Below are 21,725 nucleotides of genomic sequence, written 5' to 3'. Positions count from 1 at the left end.
CTCTCAATGCCAAGAATGGCCATTGGGAATAGAGTTACGTGTTTTCAGTGGCGCTCAGTCTTCCTGGGGAGAGGGTCACACCAGAGTGGAGTCTTGATTGATCCAGAGACCTGACTGCTGAGCTCTAATGACAGCTACACACTGCTCTCCCCCCAACCCCCCGGTCCCTCTTCTGGCCTGCCTTAGACCCTGGGGACTGCTTGTCCTCCTACAGCAGGTGAGCCTGGAAAGGACAGAGGTGCTTATCGAATCACTCGGACAGAGGCTCCGAAGCCTTGGATACTTGGCCTGGCCTTGGAGGAGGAACAAGTGGAATAGGTGTTAGATTGTAAGCTCCTTAAGGGCAGGGATCATGACCACTTCCTCTAAGGGTTTCCTCTCCGAGTGCTTAGTACAGTGTTCTGCACCCAGTCAGTGCCCAATAAATCCCACTGATGAACCCACTTCTTTGGGTCTCGTGGGGGTATTGCAGGCCCGGTGGTCCACGATAACCATTTCCAGAAAAAATGCCTTTAATACATTCTCGGACACAGAATTTCCCTTTCTGAGTGTAAATCGACTCCAGCGGTAAAGATAAATAATTCAGATCCAAATGATTTTTTTTAAACATGAATATTTACTAACATAAATACAGTGTTTTATAACAAAAGGCACAGATTTGCAACTATGTACAATAGATAAAATATTTACACTTTGCACACATAAGGAAAATCTTTCCCAACTAAGGGTGACCGCAGGAGGCTGTGGAGTCTCCCTTCTCGGAAATCTTTAAGAGCAGGCTAGACACCCATCTGTCTGAAATGGTAAAATGCAATCCCGCCTGAAGGCAGGGGACTAAACGAGTAGCTTGAGGTAGGATCCGTGGAACTATTTAAAAAAAGAGAGAGGGAGAGAAAGAAAAAAAAAACAATGCTAGGCTCCACAGAATCCAGCCTACTTGCACTAAATTGTACATTACAGGGCACAATTAAAAAAAAAAAGTGTTGGGGGGAAAAAAGCCACACACAACAATATTCACATTTATTGAGTGTACTTGCTACTACCCAACCCAATTATTCTGTTCTCCCCAAAAAGGGCTGAAGGAGTATCAGGGGACTGGCACACAGCTAGGTGACCAGCCAGCTAAGGTATACGGCGGCCTGGCCTGAGCTCCTTCAACAGAGTTCTTGATTTGGGGGATAATTTGGAAGTTGCCATGACATTTCCTGGAATCTAGAAGGGGCCGTGCGTGGATTTGCCTGATGGGACCTACAGGCATTATAAACTGATTGCAGGGCAGAGCTCCATGGGGGACAGGGACTGTATCCAACATGATTAACTTGCATCCACCTCAGTGCTTAGAATCGTGCTTGGCACATAGCGCTTAGAGAAGCAGCGTGGCATAGTGGATAGAACCCGGGGCCTGGGAATCGGAAGGTTGTGGATTCTAATCCCGGTTCCGCCTCGTCTGCTGTGTGACCTTGGGCAAGTGACTTCACTTCTCTGTGCCTCAGTTACCTCAACTGTAAAATGGGGATTAAGATCGTGAGCCCCACGTGGGACAAGGACTGTGTCCAACCTGACAACCTTGAATCTACCCCAGCGTTTAGTACAGTGCCTGGCACTTAGTATGTGCTTCACAAATGTGCTTAATAAATGACAATTATTATTATTAAGTACAGTAATAACAATAATGACAGGTGTGCAGAGATTTGTTCTGAGCCCTCAGTGCATACTTCAGCCAGAGAACGGGGTGGTCTCGAGGCTGAGGCTGTGGCCCCGAGGGCAGGTTCAGAGGGAGCTACCCCCAGTCCACGCCAAGGTTCCGTGGTTTAACAGGGAGCCAACGAAAACCGCAACGGCAACTCCCCATGTGATCGTAAACTCCTCTAGGACAGAGACCGTGCCAGATTCTTCCTTTATAACTCCCCACAAAGGATCGCCCATTCCCGTGCAAACGGCAGGGTTCGAGAAACGCCGCTGACTGAATACAGACGAGGGTCCCCGATTCGTCCGCTGCAGCCCAAGGTGAGGGGGCCACGTTGGATGGCTTCTCTTCCTTTCCTCCCTCACTCGGTTTGGAGCAAGTCTCATGCCCTTCTCGGGGTCCCCCAGTTTAGCGGGGCCTGGGGTTGGATGGCACTACGCCGGGGTACCGCTGCAGGACTACCTCCACCCGGGATGCAGAGAGCCGTTCGGCCACCCAGGCGGTGCCAAGATCCGATACCGCTCGGATTCTCATTGTATTAAGCCTCTCGGCATATATTTTTTTCTCTCCTGCCCTATGGCTCGTTCTCTCTCTCTCATGCGTCTGCTTGACATTAAAATTCGAATCTGGGTTCAAAACATTTCACGATAAGGTCTCCCATTAAAATCCAATAAAACCCAAAGCAGGGGAAGGACCCGAATAAAAGGGATTCCAGATAACCCCAGGCAGCTCAGCCTAATTCATTCTAAATGACTCGAGGCTCATTTTGGGTTGGATGCCACCTCCACCCCAAACGCCCTCAGGGACCGGAGCAACAGCAGTTGCAGCCTTTCTGCTTTTGTTCCCTGAACGGTTTCTCTGAGCCTGACCAAATAAGGCACCCTTGGGCGTCTGGTCTCCCCCAATCTCTTCTGCAGCCCAACATCCCACCTTTTGGCCACAAGGCCCGCCTCTTCGGAGCTGTTCACTGAAGCTGCCGCAGTCACGGTCTCGGCCTCCACTGGTCCAGCTCTGCCTCCCACAGCCACCCCCACCCCCCGGGGTGCTGGCCCAAGTGGCTTCCATTCCGGGCAGGGTGAGAACATAGCTGGCTAGTGACTAACTGTGGAGACCACTGACCCAATCTTAACCATTATTATTTTTTTTTTAAACCTCCTTTATTTGGAAAACGGCTGTGACCGCCAGAATCCTACTATCCCCTTCCCTTTGGTTAGGGTTGTGGGGAGAATGGGTGCGGGGAAAAAGAGTCACCCAAGTGGGTCACCTCTGGAGATAACTTAAAATCAACTGTGCAGAAGATAGGAAAAACGTCTGCAAGTGACGGTCTCCTGAGCTCTTCCCACCTTTAACCCCTTTAACCCAGAGACTCCTGTAGGCCACCGTGGGGTTCCATAAGCACGAAAGACCAGTCGCATTGCTCAATTTCATTCAGTTCTCTCTTGCTCAGCCCCGCCTAACGCCTTGAAGCCCTGCAAGCCTGCTCCACTGTGGACGGCTGTTCATTTCCTGTTCATTTCCAAAGACGCTCCTGCTGACTGTGTTGTTACTTGCAAATGGGTGATCGACAAGTCCCACCCCCAGATCCCCACCCACACAGCAGAGTTCAATGGGAACGATGAGCAAGTGACCAAATAGCAAGTGCACAATTAGATATTTTCAGGTTGTTTTTTTTTTGTTTTTTGGTAAACTGAGCTCACTTTTCGGTCACTGCTAAGCTCAGAGCAATGTCTATTTTCCCCACGACACCCCAGAGCTCCCCTCCCGCCCTCCCCCCCCGCCCAAAACACACACACAAAACCTGCTACAGGTGCTGGATAAGAAGTATTCTATCAAATAATTTAGCAGTCCGGTAGATTTTCAGATAGGGACAGTGTCACTGACTTCTTCATACTGGATAACAAAATAGGGATAGCTCTGGTCATCGTTAAAAATCACAAAGATCTGAGGTTCAAAGTAGTTATCCACACAGGAGTCATAGAGGTCGCTGGTGATGCTGCCGGGGTTGACGGGAGGCGGCCTCCTCATGTTATGGTTGCCCACCGTGTACTTTCCCGTGAGCACTTTGGCCAGGAACATGTAGTGAATCCCCTTAGGGGAGCGCTTAGAGAAACTGTGGGAGTAACTGGCTTTTCTGGCAAAGTAGCTGCCTTGTCCGAACATGGTGGCATGCTTCCCGCAGACGCGGGGGTCGAAGTTGTGCTTGCAGATCCCGTCCACCACATCCTGGGAGGTCCCGTGGAATAAATGTCTCTCATTCATTATCCGGTCCAGGCCAGTCACTTTCTTAGACATATATTCCTTTTTTCTGGGTCGGGGAGAGAGTAGTGGGGAGAAAGGGGGCAAGAAAAAAAAAAAAAAATTAGGGTCAACGTGAAAGGAGCAAGACATGGCTACCAATTTTTAGCTACTCCTCTCCGAAGAAGCGGACTCTATCATATTTACTGAGCGTTTACTGTACTAAGCGCTTGGGAGGATACAACCAAGTTGGTAGATGATTTCCCTGCCCACGAGGAAACACTGTATTGGATCAAAATTTCAGGGGCCACATCACTATTTCATCGTCATCGATAGCATTTGAGTGCTTACTATACGCAGAGCACTGTACTAAGCGCTCCGGAGAGTATAATGTAACAAAATCGGCAGCCACTTCCTGCCCACATCGAGCATTTCTCTACAGCGTTTGAAATGAAAGACTAGAAGCAGCGTGGCTAGTGGAGAGGGCAAGGGTCTGGGAATCAGGAGACCTGAGTTCTAATTCTCTTCCACCAATAGCTTCTGGAGTGACCTTGGGAAAAGTCACTTAACTTCTCAATGCCTCCGTTGCTTCATCTGGGAAGTGGGGATTAAGACTCTCAGCCCCATGTGGGACAGGGACTGTGTCCAACCCGATGAGCTTGTATCCATCTCAGTGCTTAGTACGGTGCCTGGCACATTGTAAGAACTCAACAAATATAATTATTAATTATTAAATTCTCCCGAACTTAACGCTGTGCGTTGCTGAGTTTCCTTGTTGATGCCCTTAAAGAAAAGCTCATCAAGGTTCCCAGTGACAGGAAAAAACTTACGTATCCTGACTCACCTTTTATATTTCTCCCAGAGGAACTGGTTCTGCACCCTTAATATTTTCAAAATTCTATACTTAATCTCAGGCACAGTCTTGTGAAAGAGATTATAGATGGTTCGGTAGCTCTTGTCCTCCTTGGAAACAGGCACTTGGATAAAGTCCTGAGAGGGGTCCATGGTAATCCAAGTTTCAGGGTAAAAGTTAGGAGAGGTAACTGAAGGTGGGTAGAAGACTTGAGAAGAGGAGGCTTCTAGAGATGGGAGGGGCAATGGAATTCCTCCAAGAGTCCTAGGTTTGGAGAGAAAAGAAAATAGAGAAGGATGCTCAAAATACATTCAAATACATTAATTCAAAACCCATTCTACACCCAGGTCCAGCAAGGGAACTGGATGCTGTCATCTGAAAACTCTTCTAATCATCTGAAAAACCCTTCCAATTGCTTGTTTTGGGCAGGTAACATGTCTGCTAATTCTTTTGCGTTGTAATCTCCCAGCGTTAGTGCAGTGCTCTGCACATGGTAAACACTCAATAGTGGAAAGAGCACGGGCTTTGGAGTCAGGGCTCATGAGTTCGAATCCCAGCTCTACCACTTGTCGGCTGTGTGACTGTGGGCAAGTCACTTCACTTCTCTGTGCCTCAGTTCCCTCATCTGTAAAATGGGGATGAAGACTGTGAGCCCCACATGGGACAACCTGATTCCCCTATGTCTACCCCAGCGCTTAGAACAGTGCTCGGCACATAGTAAGCGCTTAACAAATAACATTATTATTATTATTATTACCACTGATTGACTAAATTCAACAGGCTTCCAGGATCAACAGGAACCCTAAAGGCAGTTTGGACTGAAAGCTCCTTGTGTGTAGGGCACACGTCTGCCAAATCCGTTGTGGTGTTCTCTCCCTTGTGCTCAGTACAGTGTGCTCAGCATGCTCAGCATGTGGTAAGCACTCAATAAGTAACACTGATTGACTGACTCCAGAGTTGCTTTATGGGAAGGATTACTAGTGAGAGGCCCATACCCAAGACAAGCAAATGATCTGTGAACCATTTATGTAGAGCGAGTTTAGTGCTCTATTGACCAGTCATAATTTAGGCCAAAGCTCCATGGCTCAGTGGAAAGAGCATGGGCTTTGGAGTCAGGGGTCATGAGTTCGAATCCCCGCTCTGCCACTTGTCAGCTGTGTGACTGTGGGCAAGTCACTTCACTTCTCTGTGCCTCCGTTACCTCATCTGTAAAATGGGGATTAAGACTGTGAGCCCCACGTGGGACAACCAGCTTCCCCTGTGTCTACCCCAGCGCTTAGAACAGTGCTCTGCACATAGTAAGCGCTTAACAAAATACCAACATTATTATTATTATCATTAGCGACACAAAACTAAATCTCAAGTACCAGTCAATCAGTGGCATTTATTGAGTATTCGCCGTGTGTGGAACACTGTACTAAGTCCTTGGGAGAGGATGACAAAACAGAAACTCCTCACCATCGGCTTTAAAGCACTCGATCACCTTGCCCCCTCCTATCTTACCTCACCGCTCTCCTACAACTCAGCCCACACACTTCACTCCTCTAATGTCAAACTACTCACTGTACCTCAATCTCGTCTACCTTGTCACCAACTTCTCGCCCACGTCCTGCCTCTGGCCTGGAACACCCTCCCTTTTCACATCCGACAATTACTCTCCCCATCTTCAAAGCCTCATTAAAGGCACAGCTCCTCCAAGATGCCTTCCCTGACTAAGCCCTCATTTCTTCTTTTCCCAAACCCTTCGGTGCTGCCCTCCTTGGATTTGCACCCTCCCTCAGCCCTACAGCGCTTATATACATAGTCATCATTTATATTAATGTCTGTTTCCCCCTCTAGACTGCAAGCTTGTTGTGGGCAGGGAACATGTCTACCAACTCTGTTATAGTGTACTCTCCCAAGTGCTTAGTACAGTGCTCAGCACACAGTAAGGACTCATTAAATATAAATGATTGACTGAACAGTTGGACGAGAGTCCTGTTAGAGGGCACGTGGTCACAAGATGCACTGGTAGACAAGGAAGTTGAAAAAACGATCCAGAAAACCAACACATGCTCTGGGATGGCATCAGACAAAAACGCGATGGCACCGTAGGACGAGAAGCCACTGCGCCGCAGTGCTGTCCGAGCTTCTCTTGTTGTTTGGGCTTCTCGCAGTCAGGAAACTCAGCCAAGTGCTCCAACGGCTCCTTGAGGGATGCAGAGGGCAGGGAAGCAGCATGGCCTAGTGGTTAGAGCAAAGGTCTGGGACCTGGCTTCTGATCCCAGCTCTGCCACTTGTCTGCTGTGTGACTTTGGGCAAGTCACTTAACTTCCCTGAGCCTCAGTTACCTCATCTCTAAAATGTGAATTAATACTGGGAGCCCCATGTGGGACAGGGACTGTGTCCAATCTGATTAGTTTGTATCTACTCCAGCACTTAGAACAGTGCTTGACACCTAGTAAGCATTTAACAAGTGCCATCACCATTATTACTATAAGCAGTTCCCTCAATCCCTTCCCTGATTAAGCCCTTCTTTCCTCTTCTCCCTCTCCCTTCTGCGTCACCCTGTCTTGCATCTTTCATCCCCACTCCCAGCCCCACAGTACTTCTGTGCATATCTATAATTTTACTTATATTAATGTCTGTCTCCCCCTCTATATTGTAAGGCTCATTGTGCAGTGTGTTATATTGTACTCTCCCATATACTTCGTACAGTGCTCTGCACACAGTAAACGCTCAATAAATACAACTGACCGACTGCCACTTATGGGCCCTACTGCTACGCTCACAAAGATCTGTAAGAAAATCAGTCTCTGAGCATCGAACCACTATCCCACTCAACTTCACTGACTGGGACAGGGTACAAGGAACAGCAGGCCGCCAAAAAAGCTGCTGCAGAGAGAGACGAAAGGGGGTGGCCAAGAAGAAAGAGCTAGGAGACCTTTTAAGGATCCAGGGCGGGGAAGTGACATCGCAAGCGAAAGCTGGAAGACAAATGCGGCAGACAGGCCAACATGATCCTCTGCAATCACAAAAGGAACGGCTCCTTTTGAGCCGATGATGGGACAGAAGCAAATGTAAAAACAAACAGTGCCAAGCGCTGCACACAGTAAACACGACAAGACAACAAGGGACGGTCTGTGGGTGTGGGCAGAGGGTTCAGGCCCGGACATCTCACACGAACCTCTTGCATCACCCATACGCACTCCGTGAGCCTCACCGGGAGGGACATCATCTTTTAGCGTGAAGGAAAACCATACCACTCAACCCCTTAATTGCTCAGTTGCCTGGATCTTTTCATTACTACTTGCTTTTAACTTTGTTGCAATGCCACAATCTGTAGGGCACACAGGCTTGTCCAATTTTTTTGTTTGTTTGTTTAAAATACCAACAATCCCATTTATTTAAGAAGGAAAAATCTTAGAGAAAACACTGTCAATTCCTGAAAGCCTGGCATTTAGCTTCCAGACTGTAGAGAAAACCCTGGAATGTGTTTCTGTGAGGTAAGCACTGAGAATTTATTTATAAATATCTCCATTGTGTCCTCTCCATTATTTATCCTGACCTCATCTTTTGCCTGGACATTTAAATAATAAAATGGAAGTTTTGTCTTGGTGAAGCAACAATGGTTTTTATCGTGTTACTTTAACGCTTTTCCCTCAGAAAGGGAATAAGATAAAGCTGAGAGAAAAAGGCTAGGAGAAATGGATTTTATCTTTTCATTCAACAAGTAACTCCAAAAACTGACATTTGATAGCATATCCCAGCCTGGCTTAAAGCAAAACACCTCTTATGCGGCAGGGACTGTACAAGGCTAACGTGAAGCTAATTACTGCTTAGCTCTGCCAAGCAGAACCTGTATCCCTGAACTATTTAATCCACACTTCTAAGAGTTTAAGTCAACAGCTACCTTGATCAGAGCTTAATTTCAGCTGATTAAGTGCTTACACTTGATCCACCTTTTTTTAAACTGAGAGACAGCGAAACAGAGATAAACACAGACACGGAGACAAAGATACAGAGACACAAAGCGCACATCACGTCTCAGGGTCAGGCCAGTCTAACACAGATCGGCACAGTGACGTCACACGGAAGCAGGGCTGCCCAGCCCCAGTGTGGCTAGAAAATTAGAATTCCCGTGGAGCTTTCTGACACAAGTTACTTCTGGGAGAGTGTGCGCATCTAATCCTCCAAGGGTGTCGGTTGGCACGAACCACACCCTTCTGACTGCTAGACCCGCCTCACTGGAGCACAAAATGCCTAGGAAGTGGGTTTATGTCCCCCGCCCAGCGGAGCTGGGGACCCAGTCTGAGGAAATTGAAGATGAATGGCCCGAATGGGTGGCTTAGATATGGGATGGAGAGGGCCCGAAAACCACTCCTCTCCATCCCTCCCATAACCCGGGACTTGAGCAAAAGGGGCATTAAAGCAGGGTCTCTTCACATAACACACAACCCTCAGGTAGCTGTAGCTGAGGGTACTTGAGGGACAGTGACCCCCCCCCCCATCTGTGCAACTACGGCTACCATGATCCCAGGAAGGATGAAGACACACCCCGGCTTCATGAAGCAGGTCCATGCTCCTATCTGCCAGGAAACAGGCCCCAATCTAATCCAAAATTGGGAAATCTGAAGGGAGGGAGGAGGGACAAAGGGAGAATTTTCTTTTCTGAGTCTGGTCGAAGGGGCAAATCTTGCACCATTGGTGATTAGGAAAAGGTGAGCTGCCTTCATTTCTGACATCACTGGCCATATGGTCATAAAACAACCCCAAAGGCCTTTGTTATTGTCTCGGTCCTTCAGATTGGCTTAGTAGTTGCCAGAGTCCTGGTCTACAGAATTACTGTTCCACTGGGACTTTTTAAAACACACCTTCTGCCTGGCATTCTAATTACACTAGAGTTCTGAGTCTTCATGACTAAGTTCTCCCCGGAAGGGTGGATTAATAGGGAGGAAAAAAAAAACCTGTGAGGATTTCAAAGGGCATTCCAGGAACATTTGCAATTAAGCACATGCTTGTTCTACCAAAAAAAAAAAATCCTCATGGTGGAAAAAAGAGTACTCACCTTGTATTACTGGGTGATTTTCCCTGCCTGCTAAATTTGAGTTGGGATGCCTAGACCTCATAGCTTGAAGGTTGTATTCAAAGGACACTGACAAAGATACTGCTTAATCAATCAATGCTTTTTATTGATTCCCTCTCCATGGGAATCAGTTTGGCTAAAGAGATGGCTGAAGTCCTTTCCAAGGGGAGTAGCTGGATCGTATAGAACACCTCCGGAAGGAGCTGTGATTGCCATTTTCGAGGCTCTCCATCGCTGCTCTGCTGCTGACGCTGCTGTTTCCCAGGAGTAAGTGCTCTGCTCTGTGAAGACTGCCCACCCAACTCCATGAGACAGAAATAACTCACCAACAGCTTTAAGGCAGTCAGCTCTCCCCCCTCCTACCTATCTTGGCTCCTCTCTCACTACAATCCACCCCATACACTTCACTCCTCTAACACCAACCCACTCGCTGTACCTCTGTCTTGTCTGTCTCCCTTTCTCCTTCATATCCAGACTTGTACTCTCCCTGTTTTCATAGCCTGATTAAAAGCACACTCCCTCCAAGAGGCCTTCCCTGAATAAGTCCTCATCTCCCCACCCTATTTGCCCTCCCTTCTGCATTGTCTATGCACTTAAATCTCTATCAAAGCACTACAGTACTTAAGAACAAAATCCTACACTCTGTGATTTCCACTTTCTGTAACTTATTTTAATGTCTGTCTCCTCTACTGTAAGCTCCTCAATGGCAGAAGTCATTTTTACCTACTCTATTGTACTCTCTCAAGTCCTTAGTACACTGCTCTGCTCATAACCAGTGCTCAGTAAATACCACTGATACACTTAACTTCTCTGTGCCTCAGTTCCCTCATCTGTAAAATGGGGATTAAGACTGTGAGCCCCACGTGGGACAACCTGATTCCCCTGTGTTTACCCCAGCGCTTAGAACAGTGCTCTGCACATAGTAAGCGCTTAACAAATACCAACATTATTATTATTATTATTTAACTGGAAAGACCTCTTAGGACAGAAGCAGTGAAACACAGAACTGTATCTGCACCAAATGAAACAGGAATCAAGAAGCAAGGCAAACTGTACTGGTGCTTGCATCTAATAAATGTCTGCAGTCTTTATGCTAAAAGCAGGTACAAAATGTGGTGATTTCACTTGCTGGCTCTAATAGCAACTGATAGCCTGCAATCTGTGTGTGAGCGCATTATATTGTTCTCTTCCAAGTCCTTATACTGTGCTTTGCACACAGTAAGTGCTAAATATATGCGACAATGAATGAATGTGTGTGTGTGTGTTTATGTATGTGTGTTGGGGGGGAGGGGTAAAAGGTCAAAACCATCCCTCCAATTATGATGCTGGTCACATTCTCTAGCTCATGGGGTCTACAATCAATGATTCTATGCATGACTATTCTTGGAGTAAAATGCGGCTCTCAAGTAAGGCCTCAGGCTAATTGGAATGGGGGGGGGGGCAAGCACCCTTCGACATGCAGCACCACACACACACACACACACACACAGTCTCTCTCTCTCTATCTCTCTCACTCTTGATGGCACAGGACTACCAAACTCTTGTCAAGCCATCACTGCCAGGGGCAGGGGTTGCAAGCCAGCGACAACTATCCCAGCCGGGCTCGCCACCGGGTCGATGCAAAATGCCCCTGCCTCTCCCTGAGAGGCCTCAGATCTAGGTCCCCACCTTGAGGGGCAGTGCCAGCCACTGTCCTGTGGTCTCTCCCTTTCCTTCCCCTCCCTTCTTCATCTCTACTAGCAGCAATAGCTGGGGCTAAGAAGCACCCTCATGGCATGGTGCTATGGTCACATTGCACTATGTGCAGCAGGATGTAATGGCATCACGGGTCACCTGGAAGAAGCCACCTATTGTATGACTCTGGGCCAACTACTTCAAGAGTTTCTTTTTTAAAAAAAAAAAAAAAAGAAAAAAAGGACAGAAGAGCCAAAGTTGACAGCCCCTGCTCAAGCTGAGGAAGCAACATGGTCCAGTGGGAAAATAACAATGATAATTGTGATATTTGTTGTGTTTACCATGTGCCAGGCACTAAACTAAGCTCTGGGGTCTACCAGGTAGTCAGACTGTGTATAGTTCAATGGTAAAAGCCCATGGACTTCAGACAGAAGGTCTGGGTTCTAATCCCAGCTTTAGCACTGACCTGCTGGGTGACTTTGGGCAAGTCGCTTCCTCATCTGTAAAAATGGAGATTAAATACCTACCCTTCCTGCCCCTTAAACTATAAATTCCATGTGGGACAGAGACTGCTTAATCTGCTTATATAGTATCACCCCAGCACTCATTACAGAGCTTGGCATTCAGTAAATGCTGAAGTTAAAAAAACAAAAAAACAGTTCTGAACACTGAAATGAACATAAGACTATTTTATAGTACTATCAGGTCCGATTCACCCCAAGAGTCAATCTCCAAGAGTGCTTGCAGAAAGCCCTGCACGTCATAAATACAGAGGAGGGGAGAATATCTGTTTTCATCTGGTGTAGAAAGCGGGCTCAGTGAGGTAGGACGAGACAACTGAAACAGCACATCCCATGCCCAAAAAAACACCAAGAGAAGGGCCCTGGACTCCTCCCTAGGAAAAGCCAGAGAAGAGCAGTCATCATCAATGGCATTTATTGAGTGCTTATTGTGTGCACAGCTCTATACTAAGCACTTGGAGAAGGTACAGAGTTGGTGGACACATTCCCTGCCCACAGTTTACGGTCTAGATGGGCAATGATTGTCTATCATTCAGTCTGGAATTTGTCACTCAAATATGCACATCTGCTTGAGGGATGTGAGGTTTGGGCTCAGACTGAATAACAGAATTCCAGACAGGAAGACTAAAGACTGCAAAGAGCTGGAGAGGAAGAAAGTCTCCCCTCTCGGCCTCTCAAAACCAGAATTCTTGATAATAATAATAATAATGGTATATGTTAAGTGCTTACTATGTGCCAGACACTGTACTACTATATGATCGCTGTGGGCAAGGGATGTGTCTGTTTATTGTTATATTGTACTCTCCTAAGCGGTTAATATAGTGCTCTGCACACGGTAAGTGTTCAATAATTGAATGAACGAACAAATAAGGTATTCGAGTATAGCACAACCACAACTGCGGCATTCAGCTCATTGTGGGCAGGGAATATCACTGTTTATTGCTGGATTGTACTTTCCCAAGTGAGTAGTACAGTGCTCTGCACACAGTAAGCACTCGATGAATTCGATTTAATGAATGAATTCTCTAAGTCTTGGTATCATTATTTCAGTGTACAGTTTCCAAAACGTGACTGCAACTAAAATGAAAAGGGATTCTATAATGGACCTGATTCAGGGTTCTGAGCAAATTAACTTTCCCCTCACTGTTATGAGGCACCCAACAAAGCAGTGAGCTAATGAGCTTGCCAGCCATGATACGGTAACGAAATCTCATTTGGGTGGCTCAGCAGGCCGAACCGCCAGTCACACTAATGATTTCCACCCTCTTACTAGGAGGACAATACATTCCCAACTACGGGACTCTGACAACAATATTGCCAGCTGTGCTGGTGAAGTCACAAAAATATAGTTTAAAAAACAAAAACAAAATGACTATGTCACTCTTGACTCACTTGGCCTTTAGGAAGTGTGCACATCCTAAACTCCAAGGATATTTTATCAAATTATTCTTTGAGATTGTGAACTTGGATTTTTTTTTTTGTTTTAACCAGACTCTTTGCAGACTGAGAGTAAGCAAAATATTGTCGCAAGGACCGTGGTAAGAATATGTTTAAGTAGATTGGTTAACAGGAAAAACGACCTCCAGAGATACAGAAGCAGACCCAAATTGTCCACTGTGCATCTCTTCTCAAGAATTGAAGGCCCCCCAAACCAACCCATAGCAGTTTATTTTATGGTATGTGTTAGCACTTAAATAATCATAACAATAATTATTATTATGGTGTTTGTTAAACACTTACTATGTGCTAAGCACTGAAGAGTTCTAAGCACTAGGGTCAATACACTATAATCAGGTTGGAACCTTCCTGTCCCATATGAGCCTCACAGTCTAAGTCAGAGGGAAGAGGATTTAATTCCCATTTTATAGATGAGAAAATGGAGGCACAGAAGTTTTCACACCATGGCAGGTGGTGGAGCCGTATTTAGACCCTCGGATCTGACTTCCAGAACCATCCTCTTTCCATTAGGTCCTAACAAGCTGTACTTCTTTTTAAAAGAGAATCTTTACTTCTAAATCTTTACTTAATATCTAGCCAGAATGTACAATGGTATTTCTAGAGATTCTAGCTTCTAGGTGGCATTAGGAAATATACTACATTCACTGGCTACACCAGCATGGGGAAAGGGTGGCCTGTAAGCTCCATGTGGGCGGGGAACAGTCATTCAATCGTATTTATTGAGCACTTACTATGTGCAAAGCACTGTATTAAGCGACTGGGAGAGCACAACAACAAACAGACACATTCCTGCCCACAACGAGCTCACAGTCTAGGTCTACCAATTATGTATAGTACTTTCCTCGGCACCTAGTACAGTGCATTGCACACAGTAAGTGCTCAATAAATACCACTGATTCATTCATTCAATCATATTTGAGTGCTTACTGTGTATAAAGCACTGTACTAAGCGCTTGGGAGAGTACAATGCAACAACAGACACACTCCTTGCCCACAATGAGCTCACTGTCTAGAGTTGATTCAAAACGGATGGAGATGAACTATTCCAGAGACATCTGGTCACTTGCTTGGTCCCTGAGGGCAGACTGTACTTTTTACTCCTCCAGAGGGAAATGGGAGGAGCAGCAGCAGCCCCCAAGCCCCTACTCCTACTCCCATAGTGATAGCAGCCAACCCAGAAACCCTTCTTTCAAAGTTCTGCCCAGTGGCCTGACCCCAAAACCACCACCTCTATGTGGATGACACCCACATCTACATCTCCTGTCCTGATCTCTCTCCCTCTCTGCAGTGTAGCATTTCCTCCTGTCTTTCAGACATCTCTGTCCCCTCAAACTTAACATGTCTGAAACAGAACTTATCTTTCCACCCAAACCCTCTACTCCCCTTGACTTTGCCATCACTGTAGATGGCACCACCATCCTTCCTGTCTCATGAGTCCATAACCTTGATGTTATCCTTAACTCCTCTCTCTCATTCAACCCACATATTCAATCCATTATTAAATCCTCTGGTTCCACCTTCACAGCATCACTAAAATCCGCCCTTTCCTCTCCATCCAAACTGCTATCACTTCTCCTATTCTGCCTTGATTACTGTAGCAATCTCCTCGTTGACCTCCCAGCCTCCTGTCTGTGCCCATTCCAGTCTGCTGCCCAGACCATTTCCCTACAAAAACATTCAGGCCATATTTCCCCTCTTCTCAAGACCTCCAGTGGTTGTCCATCCCCCTCCTCAAACGGAAACTCCTCACCATTGGCTTTAAAGCACTTAATCACTTTGGCCCCTCCATCCCCTCGCTACTTTACTACAACCCAGCCTGCAAACTTTGCTCCTCTAATGCTAACTTTCTCACTTTACCTCGCTGTCAACCTCTCAACCACGTCCTGCCTTTGGCCTGGGACGCCCTTCCTCCTCATATCCAACAGACAATTACCCTCCCTGCCTTCAAAGCCTTATTAAAAGGTACATCTCCTCCAAGAGGTCTTCCCTGACTAAGCCCTTCTTTCCTCATCTCCCACTCCCTTCTGTGTCAACCTGACCTGCTTTCTTTATTCTCCTCCCAGTCCCACAGCCCTTACGTACATATCTGCCATTTATTTATATTTACGCCTGCCTCTCACTCTAGACTCTAAGCTCGCTGTGGGCAGGAAATGTGTCTCTAATATTGTTAAATTGTACTCTCCCAAGTGCTGAATACAGCGCTCTGCATACAGTAAGCACTCAGTAAGTATGATTGACTGGCTAATTCAAGTCACCTAGCCTCCAAAGAGGAGAGCGGTAATCTTGGCTTGGGGACATCGATTTAGACCAATGATTTCAGTCCTAGTCACTTTCATCTGAGAAATAGTTCTCTCTCAGGCAGATAGTAGGGAGAGAAACTGCAGAATACATTAAATATTCATTTTCTTCCTGGCCCAAAACTTTCTGGCCAAAAAAATTCATCCCAGATCCAATGAGACTGACATGACTGCTGATGTAAATTATTTGACATTAGAAATTCACTCCCACCTGAAATTCAAGGTCTCACTAAGAATATCCATCCACCTCGAAAACTTCGCATTTTTCCTCCTCTTAATCTACCTCCCCGGTGTCATTCTTAGTGGAAGCCTCCTCACCAGGAGGTAGAGGCACTGTACAAATGCTTCATTTCAGCTTAGTGCAAGTGTTGGCTATTTTGTTTTTACTAGTTGAAAAAGATATAAGTTCTTTGGGGCCTAAGGTCTCCCAGAGGGCAGAAGCTTAAAATGCACAAATCTGAATCCTTCAATCCACCGGGATGGAACAAAGCAGCCAGCATATTTCCAATGAAACTGGTAGTTGTCATCAAGCACCCCAAGAGGAAGGAAGGCACTTTTCATGGGTTGCCGAGTCCAGAAAAACGAGAGGCACGTTGCCGTGGGTACTTACTGCAGGTACGGCATCAGCACGATACAGGAGCGCAACAGGGGCCTCTTTTTGATTTCTCTCCTGAAGCAAGAGTTCTGCTGGAAGCCATCCTTAATGTTCAAGATGTATTGGTTGTGCCACATCACAAACCGGACCTCCTTTAGACCCCTGCAGTTGGCTTCTTCTATCAATCTCACCACGGGCTGTTAGGATCAGGAAAAAAAGGCCACGCACACACACACACACAAACACACATTAAAATGATGTAAAAACAAAAGTCATTACTGAACTATTCAATGGGGTAGGTATAAGATAGCCAGATTGGACCCAGTTCCTGTGTCATTTGGAGGGAGAGCAGGTATTGAATTCCCCTTTTACACATAAGGAAACGGAGGCAAGGTGAATTAAAGTGGAAAGTGGCAGGGCTATGACTAGAACCCAGGTCTCTTGACTCCACCTAAGCTTTCCACTACAGCATGCAGCCTCTCAAGGTGCTGATACATACAGACTGACTGATTCCAACCACACTGCTGTCCGAGTTTTGAGCAAAGCAGACCTGAAGTAAGGGATTTCCTCTGTAAGCGGGCCCAGGTAACTGAGGGCAAGAGATGACTACTCCATTCTATTTGTGGGGTGTGAAAAGGCCTAGGAGTCAACCCATTAGAGCAATTTTCAGAGGGTTTCGAACCCATGACTGAGTTCCCATCCAAAGGGAGAGAGGGCTATCACCATTTCTCTCATTTATCTTGTGAAGGAGCAGCTATATGAACTGCTTCAGACTGGGGGAGGTAGGAAGACAGCTCGGTATTAAATGGTAATGATCGATCTATGTGACTACAACTCAGTAAATATTTGCAACAGACAGTGTCTCCCCAGTACAGCATGACTGCTCTTCTTCAGGCCTCTGAAATGGTAACCGCGTCACTTGGAATAATCCCATGAAGCTACAGATAACCCAGAGATTGCCTTTAACTCATCTCCTTAAAGGGCAGAGTTGGATCTGCAGTTGCTTTTTTTCTTCCCACCCTTCCCCCCTCTTTCTATTTCTTGCCCTTCCCCCTGTAACCCGTAAAATACCCTCTAAAAAGCTTTGGCTCCATCTTTTGCTGGCTGTGATATGAATCTGAGAGTAGCATTTGGTTTTGATGACTAATGATGCTATATATTTCTTAGGCAAGCAAGACCCTAGGTTCTTGTTCAGTTCTATGCACGCTGTGGGCTCTCAATATGGGCTTGTTTGTCATAATGATACCAATGGGGAAAGAAGTAGACATTATAGAATGCAACAAAAGGGCAGTTTCTCAGACCTCTCAGCCTGCATTTGGCCTTGCTGCTTAATTTTGCTCTGATGAACCAACTCTAGCTGTTGCTTTCACATTTAGTACCAAAATCGCTAAGAGCTTTTAGCTGTGAATTGTAAGACTGGCCGGTCATTTTAAGGAGGATGGGAGGAAGAGAGGGAAAGAATAGGGAGGCTAAAGGGGTAGAGAAGAGAAGGGGGGTAGTGGGGAAGAGAAAAATAGGAATATGACATCAAAGTTAATTTCTAGGAAAAGGATAATTACCTCAGAGTATTCTCTCCAGCCAAAGTGATCCCTGCAGAAGTATTTCCAGACTGTGTGGTAATTAGAATTGGCAGTAGTACAGGATGGCGTGGAGAGCCTCCGCACTTGGTCGAATTCAGCTGTTTCATACACGTTCATTGCGTTTAGATCTGCCCAAAATTCATGTCCCCTGAAAATAGGATGCAAAACTTTTTTGTGGCTTTTTTTTTTTTTAAATATCACTTTATAAAAAAAGGAACATTTCTCCACGCATCTGTTCTCAAGATGAAATCCAGGATAGCTTGCTGAGCTGTTTTCTGGGAATGAAATTAGACGAAGGGCTTTCATCAGACATTGACCCCGCTGTCCTGACGCAGACTGAACTCCTTTAGAGGGCTGCTGGGTTATGGCTACAGAGTCTAGGAGCAGGATTTCAGTCTTCTCAGCTCCTCTCTTCTTTGTGTGTACAGCTTCCTGTAAATTCAAGGTAACTTCTCTTGCAAAGGGTGGGGAGGGGGAAGGTGGATGATCATCAGACCCCAAGTGAGCATATGAGAAACCTGACTTAAAAGTGCTTGAAGATACTTATATTTCCCTGTATATAGCTAGTAATTTCACCCTAAAATGTGTTGGGGTCATTTGTTTCTCCCACCTCGCTTCGATCAAATGCGGCCCCAAAACCCACATCTAGGAGCAGCGTGGCTCAGTGGAAAGAGCCTGGGCTTCGGAGTCAGAGGTCATGGGTTCGAATCCCAGATCTGCCACTTGTCAGCTGTGTGACTGTGGGCAAGTCACTTAACTTCTCTGTGCCTGAGTTCACCCATCTGTAAAATGGGGATTAACTGTGAGCCTGATGTGGGACAACCTGATTACCCTGTATCTACCCCCGGCGCTTAGAACAGTGCTCGGCACATAGTAAGCACTTAACAAATACCAACATTATTATTAAGACAGTGTTCTAAGGAGAAAAACTACAGTGACTCACCCAAGTATTTAGTACAGTGTTATGCACACAGTAAGCGCTCAGTAAATACGACTGACTAAAAGCAATACCGCCTTTCATTGCCTGATTAGCAAATATGTTAGTGTGGTAGGAAAAGAAAGTGATTTTAGTATTATAAACCTTAACCACTAGGATTAATGCAGGTTTGTATTGTAGCTACAAAGTCAGCACCTAAAGAGCAACCTTACATCATGGTTGGAGGAGGGTTGCATTAGCAAGGCACCCTGGGTCCTTTAGACTGTAAGCTCATTGTGGGCAGGGAATGCGTCGGCTATATTGCTGTGTTGTACTCTCTTAAGCGCTTAGTACAGTGCTCTGCACACAATAAGTAAATACAATTGACTGAAAAATGTGACTGATGAGTCAAAACCTCTTAGAAAAAAATGCACAACTAATTCATAACATCCAACTGAACATAAAGAATATGGCTTCCTTTTCTTTAATAAGCCACCACTTTATACTTCACAACAGGTGCCTGATACTTCAGAAATGTCCTACTGAGGCCCAGAATCCATCCCACCATCAAGTCTGGATAAGCAGCAGCTGTCACACAATTTCTGAATGGATAACTCAAGGAGGGGTCCAAGTATAGTCAGCAGGCAGAAAATTCCTGGTCTGGTATATGGGAAAAATACAGGAATTGGACTGGGCCAAGAAAGAACTAACTCAATCAATAGCGTTTATTGAGTGCTTACTGTGTGCACAGCAGTGTATTAAGTGCTTGGGAGAGTACAATACTGCAGATTTGATAGACACTATCCCCTCCCACAGGGAGCTTATTCCTTGGTCATAATGCTGATATTTCGCCAACTAAGTCACAGAGATCTAGGCTTCTAGAACCCTTCATCTGCAGCTCTGAACACTGCTTAGCAAGATTTTACTCTGTTAGAATCCCTCAAGTGAAAACTTGCTAGACAACAACTAGAAAACAGCTTCCTCAGCACATCCTTTTTTTTTTTTTTCCAACTGCTGCTTATCACTAGCCTCCTGAAAAAGCTTCAGATGAGTTTACAAGTCCAAAGTAATTTCATTCAAAACAAACAACAACAAAAAAAATAAATAAAAAGTCACAGAGAGGGATGAAAGTGGACTGTCAGGTGTCTGGATAGAGAGGGAAAAAAAATCATTCTGGATAGAGAGGGAAAAAAAAATCATTCAATCATTTGGCATCTTATGGAAAGATCAGGGCCTAACAATTCTTCATTAGACTTTTTCCCAGCGATCATTCAGCTCTTCAAGCTAATCTAGAGCTTATTGTGAGAACGTTTGTATTTAGAATACTCCACTTTCAAGATTCTTCTTTCCAGACTCAAATCCACATTCCTTCTGGAAGCCTCTGGTTGATGGATCTTCCATCATAAGTTAATTCAGAAAAAAATACTAGCTTTGGGAAAGTAGAAAAATAATTCATCCTATTGACGTGATCTTTTAATTATATGGCAGTGCCATTTTTGCTTCTTGCTGGGATGCTTTTTAAGCTAAGGAGAAGGGTTTACTCCAGCTACCTCTCCAATGCTAGCTATTTAAAAATGTACCAGTGAGACTTCAGGGCTTGGATTCATGTGAGAAAGGCAACACAACCTCAGCTTTTCCCCACAATGTGTGTATGTGGGATGGGGAGGTGATATTGTGTGAACTCTGTGAAAACTCATAATTAAGAGCAATCAAATGTTGTTATATTGATGGGTTGAAGTACGGTTTTAACTTAATTTTCAAAACAATTTCATAGTCTCCAATGACAATTAAATGGTCTTTAAAAAAAAAAAAAGATTAATTCTACCACCTGTTCTCTCTAACAGTGCAGGTTTTTAAGAAGCCATACAGAACCAAGATTTTTCCATTCCTGCAGCAGAGTCATTGTGTGCAACAAAAGAAGGGTTGTAAATGATCAAAATGCCTCTCATGTATCAAAACTACAGCTGAGAAAAACCACTCTGCCGGGTCAACTCAGTATTGATTTTTGCAAGTTGTTACCCCATCACGGTGATTCTGGAGGAAATTCGCTAGAGGAGATAGAAGCTGCTATTTTTACTGCAAAGTGAAGAATGAATGTGAATCACTGGAATAATTAAAAATTCTGCTGCTGCACACGTCACCGGCATACACCCTTACCCTGCCCCCCCGCCCCACCATTCCTCCTCCCCACACACAAACCAGAAGAATCTAAGACACGTAAAATAACTCCAGGCTGACAAAGGGACTTGTTCTCATAACTTAGGGGCTTTATCATTTTTCTCCCACCCAACAAAAATCTTGACATCCTAAGTCTGAAATTTGCCTGCATATATTATTGATGCCTAGTGACCCAACATGCACAGCAATTCAGAAAATATGTCCCCTACCCCATTACTATGTCTAAGTGTACTTGAAAGAACAATGGGACCCTCGGCAGAAAAGGGAGTAAGAAAAGATTGTATTGTAAGTGAAACAAAACTAGTGAAAAGGAAAGCAGAGGTTTAAATAGGCTCATTTCTGACATTTTTTTGGAAAGGGTTATGACCTGTACTGGGGTAAAAATGACTCCAGGGTGCCTCTATTATCTGAAAAGCCAATTGATGCAAAGTCATGCACTAGCATAAAGAGACTCTGTTTGTGTATACACCCAACCAAGGCAATATTTTTTTCACTTTAAACATGAATGTAGAGATGGGACTGGAATATTTCACAAGGCAAATAAGGCATTGACAAAATCTGAAGGTAAACATGGTCTAGTAGATAAAGCACTGGCCTGGGACTCAGAGGAACTGGGTTCTAATCGCAGCACAACCACCTGCCTGCTGTGTGATCTTGGGCAAGTCA

The 21,725-nt window shown here is 45.3% G+C and overlaps 1 protein-coding gene across 1 annotated transcript in view; it reads right to left on the bottom strand.

The window, feature by feature from the left end:
- Window positions 1–3,489: 3,489 nt before the first annotated feature.
- The window catches only part of LOC100084977 (TCDD inducible poly(ADP-ribose) polymerase), a 42,944-nt gene continuing 24,708 nt past the window's right edge, over window positions 3,490–21,725 (bottom strand). The window contains exons 3-6 of the mRNA XM_029068765.2: window positions 17,945–18,113; window positions 16,401–16,582; window positions 4,767–5,039; window positions 3,490–3,992 (exon numbers count right to left, since the gene is read on the bottom strand). Coding sequence (XP_028924598.1) covers window positions 3,545–3,992; window positions 4,767–5,039; window positions 16,401–16,582; window positions 17,945–18,113 — 1,072 coding nt within the window. The 3' untranslated portion in view covers window positions 3,490–3,544. The remainder of the gene's footprint in view (window positions 3,993–4,766; window positions 5,040–16,400; window positions 16,583–17,944; window positions 18,114–21,725) is intronic.

The sequence above is a fragment of the Ornithorhynchus anatinus genome, chromosome 1, assembly GCF_004115215.2.
Source record: "Ornithorhynchus anatinus isolate Pmale09 chromosome 1, mOrnAna1.pri.v4, whole genome shotgun sequence".
NCBI classification, from domain to species: Eukaryota; Metazoa; Chordata; class Mammalia; order Monotremata; family Ornithorhynchidae; genus Ornithorhynchus; species Ornithorhynchus anatinus.
The sequence above is the reverse complement of the archived record's forward strand: the minus strand, read 5'-3'. Positions and strand labels throughout refer to the sequence as shown.